Source organism: Atractosteus spatula, chromosome 23 (assembly GCF_055471065.1).
Source record: "Atractosteus spatula isolate fAtrSpa1 chromosome 23, fAtrSpa1.hap1, whole genome shotgun sequence".
NCBI classification, from domain to species: Eukaryota; Metazoa; Chordata; class Actinopteri; order Semionotiformes; family Lepisosteidae; genus Atractosteus; species Atractosteus spatula.
The window spans coordinates 14,854,654-14,872,188 of NC_142728.1; the positions used below are offsets into that span (position 1 = coordinate 14,854,654).

The 17,535-nt window shown below is 56.1% G+C and overlaps 1 protein-coding gene across 5 annotated transcripts in view; it reads left to right on the top strand.

Annotated features, from left to right (window-relative positions):
- exd3 (exonuclease 3'-5' domain containing 3) overlaps window positions 1-17,535 on the top strand; it is a 75,378-nt gene continuing 57,843 nt past the window's right edge. For 2 of the 5 annotated variants that reach the window (XM_088940426.1, XM_088940429.1), the window contains exons 1-11: window positions 25-153; window positions 312-444; window positions 864-924; window positions 5,914-5,999; window positions 12,242-12,306; window positions 13,132-13,479; window positions 13,612-13,665; window positions 14,013-14,152; window positions 16,022-16,128; window positions 16,820-16,893; window positions 17,355-17,393. In XM_088940426.1, coding sequence (XP_088796552.1) covers window positions 5,975-5,999; window positions 12,242-12,306; window positions 13,132-13,479; window positions 13,612-13,665; window positions 14,013-14,152; window positions 16,022-16,128; window positions 16,820-16,893; window positions 17,355-17,393 — 852 coding nt within the window. In that variant the 5' untranslated portion in view covers window positions 25-153; window positions 312-444; window positions 864-924; window positions 5,914-5,974. Of the gene's footprint in view, window positions 445-863; window positions 925-5,913; window positions 6,000-12,241; window positions 12,307-13,131; window positions 13,480-13,611; window positions 13,666-14,012; window positions 14,153-16,021; window positions 16,129-16,819; window positions 16,894-17,354; window positions 17,394-17,535 lie in introns of all 5 variants that reach the window. The other 3 variants (XM_088940430.1, XM_088940425.1, XM_088940427.1) reach the window with 3 other exon arrangements.

The following is a 17,535-nucleotide window of genomic DNA, read 5'->3' on the forward strand; positions in this document are numbered from 1 at the left end:
GGCGAACCGAACCGACTTCCTGCTGCTGCCGCTGCGAGCGTGTGCGCGCCGAGGAGCGGTCCGAGCAACGGGCGGCCCTGTCCCCTTCACAGACAGCACCAAAACACAACAAGAACCCGGGGCCGGGTGGACACGGCACAGAAACTTAGGAGGGTTCGTCCAGTTGTCACGTCCGGGAGAAACGCGGCTGTCTTGCGGGGAGTTAGGTGTTGCCGTTATATGTAGCTGTTCCTCACCTCGCCTCCTTTCAAAACGTCATTTTATCCAGCTGTATTTATTTTAACCGTGTGTGTGTGTGTTTGTGTAAACAGCGAAGCACCTTCAGCGTCCTGAAGGCAGCGTTTCACAATTTCCGTGTGGACCCAAGCAGCAGCCAGGCAGGATAACGAAATAAAAATATTAAAAAAAAAACAGCCAACCAGAACAACAGCAACAACCACCCGTGTAAGTCTGTGTCAGAGATGAACTAGTGAAGAGCTTTGATTATTTTTTTTTTAAACCGGGGGCCGTCTCGTTCACCTCCGCACTCGTGGTTTAAAAAAAAAAAATTCCACGTTAAAATTAAAAACCCGCTTGCTTCACGTTTGTATTTCATGTGCGAGTTGAAGTATACTAATATTTGTGCTCCTGAAAACGGGATGGGAGACGAGATCCCGAGTGTCACAGAGGGTTGATCGCAATATTGTGATTCAGCCGCTGTTTGGGGCTCAGTTTGAGACCTTGCCGGCTGTAAGTGCACGGGTGATGTCTGAAGAGGCGGTTGCCAGCGTGTTTGATGTGTGACTTGGCTGTGTGAATGTTTTTACTCCGTGTGAAGCGCGCTTGCCGACTCATTCGTGCCTCTTGTGTGTGTGTTCTCCCAGGCGCCGCCGGTGGGGGTCGCTGTTGCGCTTGGAGTCACGGCGGTGCCCCTTCGCTGCGCGTGTAAGTTGTTGAGTCGCCTCTCTCTCTCTCTCCCCGCAGTTTTTGAATTTTCCAAGGTCAGAACGCCCCGACCACTGTAATGATGACCTGCTTTAACTGGAACAAATCACTCTGCAATTCACAGCGGGCAGCCACACTGGAGCTCAGCAGGTGTGAGCCTGGCCAGTACCTGGATGGGAGACCTCCTGGGGAAAAAAACTGAGGTTGTTGCTGGAGTGTTAGTGGGACCAGCATTGGGCGCTCACTCTGCAGTCCATGTGGGTCCTAATGCCCCAGTTTAATGACGGGGACACTATACTGTAAAAACAGGCGCCGTCCTTCAGATGAGACGTAAAACCGAGGTCCTGACTCTCTGTGGTCATTAAAAATCCCAGGGCGTTTCTCGAAAAGAGTAGGGGTGTAACCCCGGTGTCCTGGCCAAATTTCCCATTGGCTCTTACCAGTCATGGCCTCCTAATAATCCCCATCTCTGAACTGGCTTCATCACTCTGCTCTCCTCCCCACTGAGAGCTGGTGTGTGGGGAGCGTTCTGGCGCACTATGGCTGCTGTCGCATCACCCAGGTGGGGCTGCACACTGGTGGTGGTGGAGGGGATCCCCATGACCTGTAAAGCACTTTGAGTGGAGTGTCCAGAAAAGCGCTATATAAGTGTAAGCAATTATTATTAATTATAACTGCAACTAGACTTAATTAGGCTAAAGAACAGCGTCTACCGTACTGCAGTACGCAACCTCAACAGCTGTAACTGCAGTCCCTCCAACTCAGTGCACCTCTGCACTCTTCATTTTTTTGCCTGGTGTACAGTGGGTTTTTTTTTTCATTTATTGTTACTGGTTGTAATTATTCTGTTTGTAATGTACTGTCTCCATTGTGTGGTGTTGTCTGCTGTACTGCGTGTGTCCCGAGAGATCAGAGCGCATAAGCATCCCAGTGTACGTGTTATTATGGCAGTAAACTCCTCGGCTCTCTACTACTGTGCTCTCTCAGTGTTGAATACACTGATGGGATCACTTGTTTTCGGTCCAGGCTTGTGCGTGCTTAAACTTTCACCGCAGCTGGTTAAAAAACGAGCATTTGGAAATGAAATAGGCCGGCTTCTTCAGCAGACGGTCTAAGTTGACTTTCGCCCCTGCGCAGCGTTAAAAACAAGAGGCTCTCAAGAGCGGAAGTCAAAATCGGACAGATCGGATGAAAAAAAATCCCGACGGGCTTTCGGGGAGAAGTGTGATGCGGTGTTGAAACGGAGATGTCACAAAGCTGGGGTGTTTGTCAGCAGCTCTGTCACCCTGCTGCTCACAGCTGGCAGCCCCACTGGAGCTCAGCAGGCGTGAGCCTGGCCAGTACCTGGACTGGAGACCTCCTGGGAAAGCTAAGGTAGGGGTGTTACCCCAGTGTCCTGGCCAAATCATCCATCATCCATCACACCCATCGCTCTGCTGTCCTCCCCACTGAGAGCTGGTGTGTGGGGGAGCGGACTGGGTTAGGCCGTTACTTGGCGTGGTGTGTGGGGGGGTGGGGGGGGGGGGGGTTGAACGAGTAGCTTGGCGTTTGCTTGGCGTTGCGTCTGCTGGGGCATCACGGTGCTGGAGAGGAGTAGGGGGGCTCCCAGCGGATCGAGCGCGTGCCTCTATTGTTCCTCTAATTGGCGGGGGTGGGGGGGCCATTACAATGACAAAAGGAGGCATCACGCCAGCAATCTGCTGTGCTGCGTCCCCGGCCCCGTGCCGGCCTTTATTCCCCCAGGGGGGGGTCGGGAGTGTGGCTGTGGGCCTGCCTCGTGCCCCCTCCTTAGCCTCCCGCTCCTGGCCAGGTGTCGCTCCTCGGCTCTCAGGCCGGGACCCTGAGCAAGCTTTCATCCGGGCCCTCCATTCTCCCTGCTTTCCCAGATGTTCTGGACCAAGCCGTTGAAATGACCCCCTTCACCCCCTGGCCTAGCCTTCAAACCCCCCCCCGGAAACCAGTGGGATAGATCTGTCTTCCCAGAAGCGCCTCTCCCGGGGCGGCTGTCTGGGGGAAGTGATGAGCTCGTTTGGAATGTGGATTATCCTGGTTATCCCAGGGAAAATTGCTGCTCGCTTCAGAGAACCTCCCCCCCCCCCCCCCTCACTGGCGTTGAGAGTTATGCCAGCTGCTATCATCCTGCTTCTCAGAAAGGTGTGAGCCTGGCCAGTACCTGGATGGGAGACCTCCTGGGAAAGCTAAGGCTGCTGATAGAAGAGGTGTTAGTGGGGCCAGCAGGGGGCGCTCACCCTGAGGTCTGTGTGGCTCCTAACGCCCCAGTATAGTGACGGGGACACTGTACTGTAAAAAGGCGTCGTTCTAAAGATGAGACGTAAAACTGAGGTCTCGACTCTCTGTGGTCATTCACAAACCCGGGGTGTTTCTCGAAAAGAGTAGGACTGTTACCACAGTGTCTTGGCCAAATTTCCCCCCTGGCCTTTACCAGTCGTGGCCTCCTAATAACCCCCATCTCTGAACTGGCTCCATCACTCTGCTCTCCTCCCCACTGAGAGCTGGTGTGTGGGGAGCGGACTGGCGCATCATCCAGGTGGGGCTGCACACTGGTGGTGGTGGGGAATCACATTACCTGGTAGTGCAGGGGCCAGCGTTGCAGCCTCATAGCGCGGGGGCCCTGGGTGCTGTCTGTGTGGAGTTTGCATGTTCCCCCCCGGGTTTGTGTGGGTTTCCTTTGGTGTCTCCCATTACCTGCCCCAGTCCAAAGACACAATGGTGGGTTCATTGGCTTCGGGGGAAAGTTGGCCCAGGCGTAATTGTGTGTGTGTGTTTGTGTGCCCTGCGATGGGCAGGCCTCCTGTCCAGGGTGTATCCTGCCTTGTGCCTGTTGCTTGTTGCTGGGATAGGCTCCAGCTCCCCCAAGACCCAGTACTGGAAAAAGCAGTTAGAAAGTGGCTGGATGGGAATAGCTCGTCTTCTGTGAGCCGCAGGAGTGAGCTGTGCAGCTGGGAGGCAGTGCGAAGCCGCAGGAGTGAGCTGTGCAGCTGGGAGGCAGGCGCACCTCCTCTTTAACAGCCTGGGAGCACAGCAGGGGAGATCAGGCCAGCCAACGCACACGCACACGCTGCACTGGGGATGTCTCGGCTTAGCGCAGGTTTAGGGACACTGTGAAGAGCTAGGACGCTTGGCCGAGGGCATGTTTGTGCAGGGAGGGGGACAGAGGAAGCGTGCGTGCGCGTGTGCGTGTGTGTGTCTGCCTGTGTGGACCTGTGCACGCGTGTACTCGTCAAACGCCGAGAGGGAGGGGCCCAGACCAGCACCGTTCCACTGGATGCTGTCATTTCTTTTTGGAAAAACGACTCGGGGTGGGTGGTGCCGAGAATTTTGTTGTCTTTTTTCCCCATGTTTCCTGTCTCCCCACTTGGGCGGTGCCTACGCTGTAGTTTTGGAAATGGAAGGGTGACTGCATTGGGTCAGAAGGCAGAGAGCTCAAGGAGGAAGGTGGGGGGGCTCACAGTCTTTTTGGTGACGGAAAGGCCCTGTGGCATCACAGTTCTCTAGTGGGTGTGTCCCCCCACCTCCAATACAAGCAAAGCAAGGAGGTATTGATCGGCGACTCTGTGGTATTGATTGGGAACCCTGTGGTGTTGATCAGGAAGTGTAAGGAATTAATAATAAGAAGAATATTGTAACCCTGCGGTATTAATCAGGGGCCTTGCAGTATTGATCGGGATCTCTTCATCACCTCTGTGATTGCATCTGTTCAGTGTCCTTGCTGTAGGCGGTATTGGTATCTGTCTCGGGCAATGTGTGTTATCACCCTGTGCTTTTGGCTCTAGTTTCTTAAGGAATTTGCAGCCCATTTCTCTGCACAGGTTCTTTCTGTGTGCATTTACAAGTGTTATATAAGAAGAATTTGAATTTATGAGGGCAAAACCATCTCTTATTGTACTACCAAGTGCCGATTGGAGACCGTAGCTCCATTGTTGGGGAATGACCACCAGGGGGCGACATTGTGCTATTCTTATGAACATGTGGCTCTATGCAGATCACATATATAAAATGTGACTGTGAATATTTAAATTATTTTTGTATAACATATCTAGATGACTTTTGAACAGTGGTCTTCAGCTGTGTTCCTAACAGGCCTAACAGCAACCTTCAGCAGCTTGATAGTTTAATATTTCAGTTTTAAAGCTTCAAATAGGCGAATTGGATGAAATGGACAGAAAATCTGGACAGTTCAGCAAACGACAGAGCCCACACAGTCCTGCCCGGGTCAGCGTGAACAGAAAGAACTGAGAGGCCCTGTGCATTAGAATTCCTTCCCTCCTGTTAAGGGTGGGGGGGGGGGCTGGTGATGCAGTGCCTCAGGCCCTCCACCGGAGGGCGGCAGAGAGCAGCCCCGCACTGTGGGAGCCTGGCTCAGACTCCTCTGAGCTGCAAAGTGAGGGGCCGTGAGCCAAGAGACTCCCACTGTGTTAGCAGAGAAAAAGAAACAGCCGACTCCAGACCTAAGAAAACATCCTCCGACCCGGCAGAAACTCTCTCCCCGGTCCAGCTGGCAGACTTCCCCCGTCTATGACTGCGTTTCCCAGAGGGCAGCTGAGCCTGGGCCAGCGCCCCCCCCCAGCCTTCCTCTCCGCTGCCTGTGTGGAGCCGAGGGAGAGCTGGAGACGTGGACCCGACACCTTGGGCTGTTAAATTTGGGTCGGACCATGTGAAGATGGGAAACCCAACAGAGATTAAACGTGTGCAGTGTAGCACGCACGGCGTTGTGTGTGTGTGTGTGTGTGTGTGTGTGTGTGTGTGTGTGGGGGGGGGGTTATAATGAGCAATTTCATTTGCAGGGCCCGTCGTCTGGCACCGAGGGCTCTCCAGGATTTTTTGGGTACCCCTCGCCACCCCGAAACATGCACACAACACTCTGCAGCCCCCAGAGCTCCATGAGCACTCCCCGCGGCCCCCAGATCCCAGCCCCAGTGTCCCTGCAGGCGGCGCTGTTTCACCTCTGTGCCTCCTCTCTCCCCCCAGGGCAGCGGGAGCAGCAGGCCGGCCGGGGGAGCTGTCATCTCGGGACGTCCCAGAGTGAAAGATGAGCGCAGGCTCCGAGGCCCGGGGTGAGTGGGGGCTGGGGCGGTGACGGTCCGGGGTGGTCCAGGGAGGGACGGGACGGGACGGGGCGGTCCGGGGCGGTCCGGGGCAGGACAGTCCGGGGTGGTCCAGGGAGGGACGGGACGGGACGGGGAGGTCCGGGGAGGGACAGTCCGGGGTGGTCCAGGGAGGGATGGGACGGGACGGGGCGGTCCAGGGAGGGACAGTCCGGGGTGGTCCAGGGAGGGATGGGACGGGACGGGGCGGTCCAGGGAGGGACAGTCCGGGGCAGGACAGTCCGGGGTGGTCCAGGGAGGGACGGGACGGGGCGGTCCGGGGAGGGACAGTCCAGGGCGGGACGGGGCGGGTCGAGCTCTCCTGCTCTCGGCGGCCGGGAGAAGAGGGAGCCCCTTCCCTGTGCTGCCCCGCTGTGGGTCGAAGGAATCGATCGGGAGTCCGAGGAGTGACGCTGGGTTCATGTAGATAAGAAAACGAAACCAGACGACAAGGTGCTGACAGCAGGCCCTGCGAGTCTGCGTTCTTCGCTGGACGGGCGTTTGTGGACGCCACTCTGGATTACAGGGTGCAGATTATATTATGATGTGTAATGATTCGATGACGTGACTGCTGTAACCTCTGTGACCCCTGTGGCTGATTAATCGTGTGTTGGAAACAAAGCCCCTAATCCTGAACCCCGCACGGACAATACCCTAACCCTTACACCACCGGCTCCCTCCAGGCGACATGCAGCAGGCCCTAATTTCCATCTGTAATGTTTTAGGAATGCATTGAAGGCTGGCTTGTATTCTGCTCATAGTGTCATTTTGTGGGCCCTAGACTACCGCTGGGGCCACCCTAGCTGTCTGGGGCACCCCGACGGGCAGAGAGCCCCCAGAGTGTTGCAGTGGGGCAGCGATCATGCCCTGGGAACCTGAGGGGGGGTGGATTAATGTAGCATATCTCTGGGGGGGGAGTTATCCAGAGGGAGCCCACAGATCAAATGTTTTCTTTGCTTGTTACCCTGTTCGGTGAGGCTTTCCTCGCCGGAGGTCTGGGGCCGCGACTGGGGCCAGAGGTCTGGCCCGCAGGGCCCTGTTCGGAGCAGGTCAGCGGCACTTGAAACAGAAGTCCTCGCGTCTGGGAGAGATTGAAAGGCAAAGAAAGGGGTGAACCGCGGTGTGCCACAGTTCGAATTCTGGCGCCTTGGCGTTCTGGGGGGACAAAAACCCGTTCAAGCAGCTCCTGCCAGACCTGTCTCGAGTAGCCGTGCAGGGACTTTCGCCAGCTCTGCGAGCAATCAGGCACATCGGGTTTCTGTTTCTCAGTGTTTACAATAGCGCTGAAGGGGGTTTTTTTTAAAGAGGGAGTCCAGCTGGTTTGAAGACGCGTGACCTGGCACTTGCAGCCCCTCCCGACAGCGAAGCGCGGGGTGGGGGGGTGGGACGGCACGATGACGATGTTCCTGCGGGTAGATCTCGGAGCCGAGTTTGGCCAGTTTTTCCTGGGTGGGGGTGGGGGAAGCTGTTTTCATGCAGCTGCAAATCGGAGACCCTTCCAGTCCTCCCATGATGCTCACGCCAAACGGGTGATGGACAAAACCCCCCGCGCTGTCCGAGCCTTGTGGGAGCTCCTGAGGGAGACCTGCTGCTCGTTTGTGTTGGGGAAACTCTTTGTCGAATGTTAAAGCTTTGAAAGCGTAGTACGGTACCTGGCCAGGATATACCGTTTATGTTTTTCTTTTCAGCCATCCATCCCGGTTCTTCCTCGTTCTCGGGAAGAGGGGGCGCGCCTTCCGTCACGAGCAGCTTCTCTTCCCCCCCCCCCCCCCCCTTGCGTTGCGTTAAATCTCCGCCCCGCGCTCCAAGAGCACCGATTTCATTTTGGCAGTACAGCCGCTGTGGTCGGCGGTTGGGACCGAACCGCGCGCAGTAAGGGAGAGACGTACTCCCGTCCTCCACCTGCGCGGTGATGCTATGTCTCTTTTTTTTTTTGTTTTTCCCCCGTCCGGCTGCGTCGGCTCCCCCACCCCTGTCCTCCCTGCTCCCTGCCCCCGCTCCTCTCCCCGCCCCGGCGCTGTTTTTCTGGCCGCCTTGGCATAGCGCCCCGCTGCCTGGAAGTGCCCTCAGCCCGGCAGGAAGGGCAGCTCCGTGCCAGCTCTTCCTGGCCCCTCCTGAGAGCGCCGGAGCCTGGGAACGGGGAAGTCCAGCAGGAGCGCTCTCCCGAGTCCGAGAGAGAGAGAGAGAGGAGGGACGGGTTATTCGACCGGACCCACGGAATCTGCTGATTGCCCCCCAGAGGTACCGGACGACATCCTGCTTTCCTCTGCTCCTGGCCTCCCTTGGCGGAGAGCAGGTGCGGAGGAACGCAGTCGTGGCCGGGGGTCCAGTTCCCGTCCCAGAGCCCGGCTCTGCCTGTGTGTCACAGGCTGAGGAGAAGCTGGGGGGAAAAAAAAACTGAATTGTGCAAGTGGGAGGCTTTAGGTTTAGCTGGAAAAGTGAAAGGAGATTTGCTTCTGAGGATGCTTTCAAAGCTTTAACATTTGACGAAAGAGTTTCCCAGCATAAACGAGCAGCAGGTCCTCGGGAGCTCGGTTTGGAGGCGATAATCCAGGACTCCCGATAATTTAGACTCCGACTAAAAGGCGGCATCTACCGCTTGATGGGGGAGCTGGCATCCATCTCCGATAATCCTCCCTCCGGAGAAGTGTCTCCTGTTTTCCGTTCTGAATTCCATTCCCCCCGGTCCCCCCCCGTGGAAGCCCGCCGGTCTGATCGGGTCACCGCCATTTTTTTAAGATCGAGCAAAACCCCCCCCCCTTTCAAATTCTGGACGGCGTTACAGCAGAGATTGAGTTCTGGTCCAGGAGGTGCATGCGACGGAACCCTTCCTCCCCTGCCAGGACCGATCCGGCCCAGCCCGGCCCGGCTAGGCTTCAAGCCGGTAACCTTCCCCTAAGCAGTGCTTGAAGTCCCCCTGCAGTATTTTGTTCTGTCTTTTACAATGTTCTCAGTCAACCCCCCTCAGCCCCAGAGCAATGTGCGTCTGCAAAATATTAGCGCGGGTCGTGCTTGAGGCTCGTTCTGGCCTTTCTAAGGAAGTCTCTGCCTAGCTCTCCCTCTAGATGCACAATGCAGCATTTATACCGGCAGTGCACGGAACGAGCTTCCTGCTGCCTATGGAATGGACAATGCCGCATTGACGCTGTCGGCGGGCAGCACCTATGGAATAGAGAGCCCACTGTGCTGCCGGGTTCGTCCCGGTGACATGGCTCAGGGGAGGCCGGGCCCGGCCCGGCCAGGCCAGCGAGGGAATTTTCCCAGGCTCCGTCAGGAAGGTTACTGCAGTTCAGAGCTTCGGGATTTTTACACCATGACCAAAGCGTTGCCTTTTCCTGGGGATATCCGAGGCAAACGCAGAACTCTCCAAAACAGAGGGGGGAGAGGGGGGTGGGGAAGAAAGGTGGTGTGTGTGTGTCGGGGGGGGGGGGGGGGTTTGCAGGAAAGCGAGGAGAGGAACTGGGGGAAGCGAGGTTTGGGGTGGGGGGGGGCAGTTTTGGCGTGGAAGAAGGCGGCCAGAGAGAGAGGGAGCGAGGAGCGAGGCAGGTCCAAGCAGATGGGATTGCTCAAGGGGAGGTTTGTTTAGCTTGGCTCGTCTCCCCTGCGCTTCCCTTTTATCCCGAAATCTACCCCCCCCCCCCCCCCCCCCCCCCACCACCACCTTCCCCTCCCAAAGCAACTCCTTCCCATTCCGCAGCCTGTCTCGGGGAATCTTGAATCCCGTTAGCAGGATCTTGCCCTGGCCAAGAAAAACACCCCCTGTGAGGCCCCCCCCTCCCCTTCGCTGGGGAAGGAGTGAGGAAGAGCTGGGCCGCTGTCTCGCCCTCCGTGTGCGCGTGGTACCTGCCCACTTTGCTCCTACCTTCTTTCGTTCTGCCCTGCGGAGCCGTGACCTGGCAGGTGGCCCGCGACGGCGACGGGCTTAAGACCTCATTGCTCCGGCCGCCTTTTGGTCGTTCCGAAAAACCGAGGCGGTTCCCCGGCCTTCAGTTACGTCGGCAGCGCCTGCCTAGTGAGATCCGATTGCCCTTTTAGCTGTTGTTTCGATCCCCAATCGAGCTTAGAAATGAAACGGCGAAAGGCGATCCACTTGTTCCTCCTTTAGTGACGGATCTGCCAGCTTCTGTTGCTTTTTGTTCCACTTTGGAATTGGCAGCTGTGACTCGGCTCGTTCTCTTTCTGGCTTCTTCGCCGCTGCAGCACATTTAGAATTGACTGGCGGGGGGGGGGGGGGGGGTGCGCTGTGTCTGCTGACCACACTGCACGCTTCCCAACGGACCGCAGGTGCCCCTGGTCATGTCGGCCCCTCTGTGTCGCTTGAGAAATCCCAGCCCCTCTCTCAGCCAGCCCAGCAGCCCAGGCTCAGTCCCACAGGGTGTGATCAACAGGGCTCAGCCGGCATTCGCCACGAGCGCCTTCACCCACAGTAGGCCGATGGCGATGTGCTGTGCAGGGTCCTGCTGCAGGGGTTTTCTTAGGGTGTAAGTGTTCGATCCATCCTGGAGACTCCAAGCGATCTGTTTTCAGGGCATCAGAATGGCGTTTGTGCATTCCTGTGCTCCTCTGGGCTGTGCGGTCCCTTTCATTAAAAAAATATTTGAAATAATAAACACCGGGCAGCAGGGGATAGGAGCCTTTGCATTATAACTGGGAAAGGGAAGGGGGAGAGATTACCTAATGCAAATGAGAGCGGTAAGTTTGTTGTGAAGTTTTAGGTGCTTGGAGGTGAAGGTGGCCTCTCGCCGATTTCGGCGCCTTGCTGCCCGAGCGCAGGCTTTGCACCAGTGCTCGTCATCCTCTGGCCTGCGCAGCTGGTGCAGCTGGTGCAGCTGGTGCAGCTGGTGCAGCTGGTGCAGCTGGTGCAGCTGGGGCGGCTTGGCTCCACAATGCTGTGCGGGTGCCAGCCGCCCCTCCCTCCTCCTGCTTGCGCTCTCTGATTGTCACTGGGCCCGGCGCTGAGAGGAGCAAATGTGTTTTCTATTACCCGCTGTGCCAGAGAGCCCGGGCTTCCCTGCAAGAAGAGGCATTGCAACAACGGCAAGGGAAAAGATCACCGCGAGCGGGCGTGTGCGTGTGAGGTCTGCGCGTGCATGCGTGCGCTGTCCGTGATCCCACGGCTCGCTGCACACAGCCTGGGCTCTAAGGGGGTGCAAGGAGATCTCCGCTTATCCCCTCGGTCTCTCCCCCCCTCTTCCATCTTGCTTCCGTAGTTCGGCACCATGTAGGATAGGACTGGGGTTGTGCGCTGTCAGGGGGTGAGAGTGGGGTATAGCCCACAGGAGTCGTATACCGGGAAGCTGTAGGGCGCATAGCGTGCATCAGAACAACCGCATCGTGCACCGTCAGCTTGCTGTCAAACATGAAAGTTACGCAATGCCGTCCCGCGCCGTCTCGTCTAAAAAAAAAAAAACTTCCAAGACGCACGAAATAAACAGGGAAGCGGATTGAACAGCTTTGGTTTCTTACTGCGTGGGCGGCGACAGCCGGTAAGGCTCAGGGTTGTGATACAGTAATGTTCCAGCAGAGCAGCAGCTCAGCGGGGGTCTCATGCCCCCCCCCCCTCGCTCCCCAAGTGGGCGCCGCAGTGGCCCCCCCCCCCTGCACGCTGGCGTCAAGGGTCGCAAAGCCGGAGGGGCTCACCTGTCACCTGTCCGTCTGCGTGAAGTCCCCCCGGTCTTCCTCGGCGTTTCTGTGAGGAAGTCACAGCGCCTGCGCCGATTGTGGCGGGGTTGCAGGGAAAAAACAAATCAGAAATTGCGCCGGTCCTCCATTGTTTGGCCCGCGGTGATCCGATAGACTCTCCCTCGTACTGCCGTTTCCACCGCAGAGTGCCGGAGGCAGCGCGGAGCAGCCGCACCGTGAGGAAGTTCCGGTGATGGCTTGGCCCGGGGCAGGCGGTCAGCCCTGGCCTGGGGCAGGCGGCCGTGCGAAAGGCCTAAATGTGAAACTCGCTGGGTCACGTGACAGGCTGTAGGGCTCCCGCCGTTCCACAGGGCCGCAAGTTTCCGCCTGCCCCCCGAGTCGTTCCGTCAGCCGGGCGCATCGCCGTCGAAGGGGCTGGGTGAAAGCCAAAGTATGGAGGCCTCTGGGTTTCCAGGGGTTGGGTGCGTTACTGACCCAGTGGTCCGCCTAACCCCCCCCCAGCACCCTGTTGGACTGATCCACCCCTCCCCCCAGGACAGGGAGTAAAGTGGTACCTTCCTGTCTTCCAGACGCTGACCCTGTCCAGCTCAGAGACGCCCTGCTCGCTCTGTGGGCCAGGAAGGAGTTCGAAGAGGTAGGGTTCTGCCGGCCTGGGCTGAGGATCCTCAGCTGACATGAGCGACAGGGATGACAAATGTGTGCTCTGGGGTGGTCCTCTGGATGTGCGAGGCGTTTTTGAATCTCCACCTAAGTTTGAACTCTTTCGGTTTCGCCCAGCGTTGAAGAAAGCGGGCTTTGGAACCGGATGCATTTCCGAGCAGCGCCCGGTCAGCCGCACAACCGTGCTGCTGCTCAAATAGTTGAATTGCACGCGCCCCTGGTCGTCGTTAGGTAACGTTGTGCTGGACTCCCCTGTTCGGGATCTTCTCAGCCATGGAAGGTGACCACTGGGAAGGGTTCGAGAAGCCCGAGAGCAGGCCAATCTGAGCCGAATTCAGTGCCTGGTAAATGGCAGGGGTGTGACAGGCCCGTCCCTTCAGGAGGAATGGAGAAATCCACGTGCACTTTTGCAGCTCTGAAAGCCCTTGATCCCAAGTTTCAGACTTGGGTCTTTCCTTTCACATTGCATGGCTGTCATCGGGTGGAGCAGCACTGCAGGTAGACAGACAGTGTGACTTTTGTCGAAATCCTAATGTACTATTACGAGCTGTGAGAATTCTGCAGAAGGTGGGCGAGTGGCCAGCCAAGCCCTTTTATTTTTTCCCCAGCGTTCCCTGGTGTGCAAAGTCCACAGAAACGCCTCTGTTACCATTTTGACTGCGTTGATCTTAGCTCCACCCCACGGCGCCTGTGTTTTAATGTGTGTGTGTGTGTGTGTGTGTGTGTGTGTTTAGCCGTGCTTGACTTGAACAAAACAATTGAGATTGTGTTCGTTCTATGTCTTCCCCCCCCACCCCAGCTGCACGCCGTGGCACAGAGGGGCTTCTCGGCCCTGGGGGACCCCCTCGAAGGGCTGCTGCAGGTTCTGGATGGCTGTCCCGGGGTGCAGAAGGGGAAGAGCTCGTCCCCGGGCTACTGCATCCTCACCGAGTTCCTGCACTGGCAGAGGCTGCACCCCCAGGCTGGCCTGCAGGGGGTGCCGGCGGCCAGGGTGCGCCCCCTGCAGCTGCGGGCCCTGGGGTTCGTCGTGGAGAACCAGCCCAGTTTCGCCGATGCCGTGCTGAATATCTTCCAGCTGGCCTCCCTGGATCGGGACCTGCTGCTGGAGCAGAGGGGGCAACTGCTGGCCCGTGGCAGCTACAGAGAGGTGAGGGGCAGATTCAACCCCCCCCCCCCCCCCCCAGGCTGGAGCCGTGTTCTGGAACAGGTTTTTATTACTGACTGCCGCATTTATTCCGTTGTCGCTCACAGGGCGTCGCTATCTTCTCCCCCCCTGCAGGCGGCGCTGCTGAGCATGAAGCTGAAGCTGCAGGCAGACCAGGACGTGGAGGAGGTGGGGATGTCCGGAGAGCGTGGGGGTGCAACAATCCCCTCAGGGGGGGGCGCTCCGTCAGGATTTCTGCCACTGTCCGAGTTACTCTCAATCGGTTAACGACCCTTGAAAGAATAATTAGGGAGGGCGGCTGGAGCTGCACCCTGGAAAAGGACTTGCTGCTTTAGCATTTCCATACAGTGTGAAGCAACAGAGGTTTTTGAGGTTTTAAGTGGTGGCGGATCCCCAGGTTCCTGGCCGGAGACCGTTTGATTGAGCGGTTCGGAGTGTGGGGGGGGGACAGCAAGGGCGCGTGCGGTGTTTTCCCGCGCGGTGCCCACGCTCACCGCGCCCCTCTGCCCGCACAGGTGTGCGTGCCCCTGATCCTCCTGGACAAGCAGAGCCTGGCGGAGTCGCTGGTGCGCGGGCACCCGTCCCTGCAGGAGCGGCTGGTCAGGCTGCTCGACTCCTGGTGCGCCCCAGACTTCAGTCTCGCACACCTGCTCAGGTATGGATCTTGACCCTTTATTGCGCGCCATTCTGCTTTAATTTAATGTTTTAACGTTTGGCTTGAAGGCGCAGGGGACCAAGTAAAGGGTTATTCCACGCTGAAAAGAGAAGAGAAGAAACGCACCCGAAGAAGGCTCCACAGCCGAAACGTCGTGTTTCTTTTCTTCTCTTTTCTGAAGGGAGTAAACCTTCGCTTGTCCCTTTGCAGCCTACGCATGCTGACGCAGCTCCCTAATCAAAAATGCTTTAAGATACAGGTCTTTTAAAAATGTTTTTTTTTTTAATACGTTTACATGGGAAAGAGTTTTGGAGATTTAATGCGATAAGCGGGTTTTTTTTTTCCCACCAATTTTAGCACATTGGTAACGCACTGGAAGAAAATGCCAAAGACCCATTTTCCATTTCCGTATCCTCTTTCGGCCTCTTCTCACACAGGAAGCGCGATGTCTGTTCCAGATATTGGAAAGAAAATGAACATTAGAAGCTGGACATTTCTCAGCTGAACCGGCGCGGGTTACCCATTCAATTCAGGAATGAAGTGTAGTTTTAGGGTCATAAAACACAGCTGCTGCAGACGTCCAAGAAGCGCGCTGCCTGATGTTGCTTGATCCAGCGCCCCTGTGCGTCTTGGGGGTCGATCGTTTTCAGCTGCCGCGCCGCTGGGATTAATTCTGCGGGCAGCGGTTCAGTAGAGGAGCGCGGAGCCGCGCTAAAACCGCAACCACCTTCTCCAACGAGCCGTCGCCATCGGTCATTAGCGCACGCAGTAGCCCGTAGCTGACTTAATGACTCCGCTGCACACAGAGCACACAGAGCCTCGTCTGTTCCGTGTCTGTGGGAAAGGGTTGGAAGACAGGAAAGGAAATATTTCCACCTACCATTTTTACATTTTTTGACCGCATTCATTATCTGATTGCTGCGCGAGGTGCTCTGCAGCTTGTGCGGTTGATCTGTGCCATTTGTTGAAGGCTGTAATTTGGAATGGACGCTACGGCCATCTGTGAGCCACCTCTGAGCCACGAGGTGCGCCAGAAAAAGATTGAGGGAATTTCCCCCCCCCCCCCTGCAATTTTACTTTTGAATAATGTTAAATTTGTTTTTCCTGAAATGTTGATTTTTTTTCTTGGTGAGGGTTCTATGTTGTATTGTTGTTGGGCTCTGCTGCTGCGCATCCCCTGAGGGCATCAAAATTTGTTTGATGAGCATTTGTTTGTCTTATTAATTTGAAATTGCCCTGCGTAAGGGCCACAGCAGAGTAATGCACATCCAGTAATTCAGGTTCTCCAGCCTAGAGCAATTGTAGGTTATTTTCTCTCTCTTATTTGCCACTCTGAAATACTAGTTCAACAAAAATAACCTTCAGGGAGAAATTAGCACACAAAAAAACAGGGACAGGAAGTGGCAGAGGGACGTTTATCAGTGCTGCACAGTAATGCCTCGCACTTCGATGAAAAAAAACCTCCCCTTGTCTTATCTTTTTCCAACAGCTTTGCATTGCGGTTGCAGGTTGGGGTTAGAGGTTATATCGTTTGGGGTAGGGTGGACGGGTATTGTTATAAACGAGGGGTGGACAATTGAGCTGATACCGACTGAAGTTGGAGTTCAGTGGAGATTCCTTTCTGCTGCAGAGCGTTCCATAAGTTTACCATAGTAAATGTTAAGTGCGTTTTAGTGGATCTGTTAGTGTATTAATGGATTTACAGTCCTTTTTCATGTATTTCCAGAGTGTCGCTGTGCCTTACCATACTTTACTGTACCTTAGTGTGCTTTTAACAGGTTTTCTTGAGTTCGAAAGCGCAGACATTCACACGGCACTCACAGGCCTGCACTCCCTCCCTCTCGCTCTCTCTCTCTGTCCATCTTGCAGCCGGTACCCCAAGCTCCAGCTCTCCCAGCACCACCGGGACCGGCTGCACCCCAAGGTGCTCAGCAAACAGGTGTTCCGGCTGATGGAGCGGTTCGCCGTCGACCCAGGTCTGTAAACGCCGGCGGAGCTGGAAGAGTAAACCTGGCTGCTGCTGCTCCGGGCCGTGTCCAGCAGGGGGCAGTGGTGGAGCAGGGTTCTGATGAGGGGGGGCCCTCCAGAAGCCTGGAGGCCTGCGCCTCCACGCTCTGGGCTGGGTACACCTGTCACCAGCCATTTGTACAAAGAGGCTCTTCACAATTCTCAATCCCCCCCGGACCACACCTTCCCTCCTTTTTTGTTTCCTTCGCTCCGCTTGTGGGCTTTGCGCTGTGTTCGCCTGTGTGACTGTAATAATTCCGACGACGACGGCGATGATGGTATTGTTAGCCATCATCGGCGCCAGTCACCTCTGTTGTCCAGAGAGACCCGCGTAAGCATTTCACTGCACTGGTGCATATGACAAAAAAACCCAACTGAGCTGACTACGGGGGGTGAGCGGTGGCCAGCTGCCGTTGCAGAGACTCTGGTGACCAGCCGGCCCGTCCAAAGCCTGGAGCCTGAGGCAGGCAGAGCTGGGGGGGCTGTTTGAGGGGGGTGAAGGAAAAACAGCACAGAATAGATCAGCTGAACGGTGCCAAAGGTAGCATCCTGCGAGGAAAATAGTTTTGCAACCTGCTCTCTTTCGGAAACGTTTTTTGGGGTAACAGTTATCATCCCCAAGGTTTTTGTCCCTAATCCTGCTGCCTTCCTCTGTTCCAGCCTTGTGCCCCAATGCAGTCTTCAAGAGAAGGCTGGACTCCCTCAGATTCCTCATGTATAAAAGGTTTGTGGAGGTGAGGCGGTTTTCTGTCTCTGTGCTGCGGTAGGACGTTTAGTGTCTGGCATGAGCAGGTAGCAATGAGAGCGGTATTCCCAGAGGGCGCTGCCTGCCTGAACAGGTTGCTTCCTATCTGGAAGTTACTTCTGGATTTCCTTGGAAATGAATGGAGCTATGGAATTGCATGGAATTGCTGCTGTGGTTCCCTAAAGCTTCAGACTTGCATGAAATGTGCTTCTTCAGCATTAACCATTATGCAGCTTGGTCAAAACGCCAAGCTTAAAATGGAGCACGCACTTGCCTCTTCATATCTGACTGGCCTTGTGTGTCCAGCAGGGCCTGATGTAGCAGGCTGTTGTGTATAAGTCTAGTACACTGGTCCCCCTGTCCTTGCTGGGTTGTCCTGTATGTTTGTCAGTAAACAGTCATGGAATATTGACAGAGGTGACTTTCACCTTTACTCTCTCTCTTTTTCAGAAAAGCATGACGGAAGAGAACTGGACTGACCATGTTCAGGTAGATGGACAATTAATACTTTGATTAGGAATGGACTGGGAGGCTGTTGCTCCCTTTGCATAAGAACTTTGGCTATAAAGCTCTCCCTCCACTGGAGTACATACAGATGCACACGTCCACAACTTCAAAAGCCTCAGACATC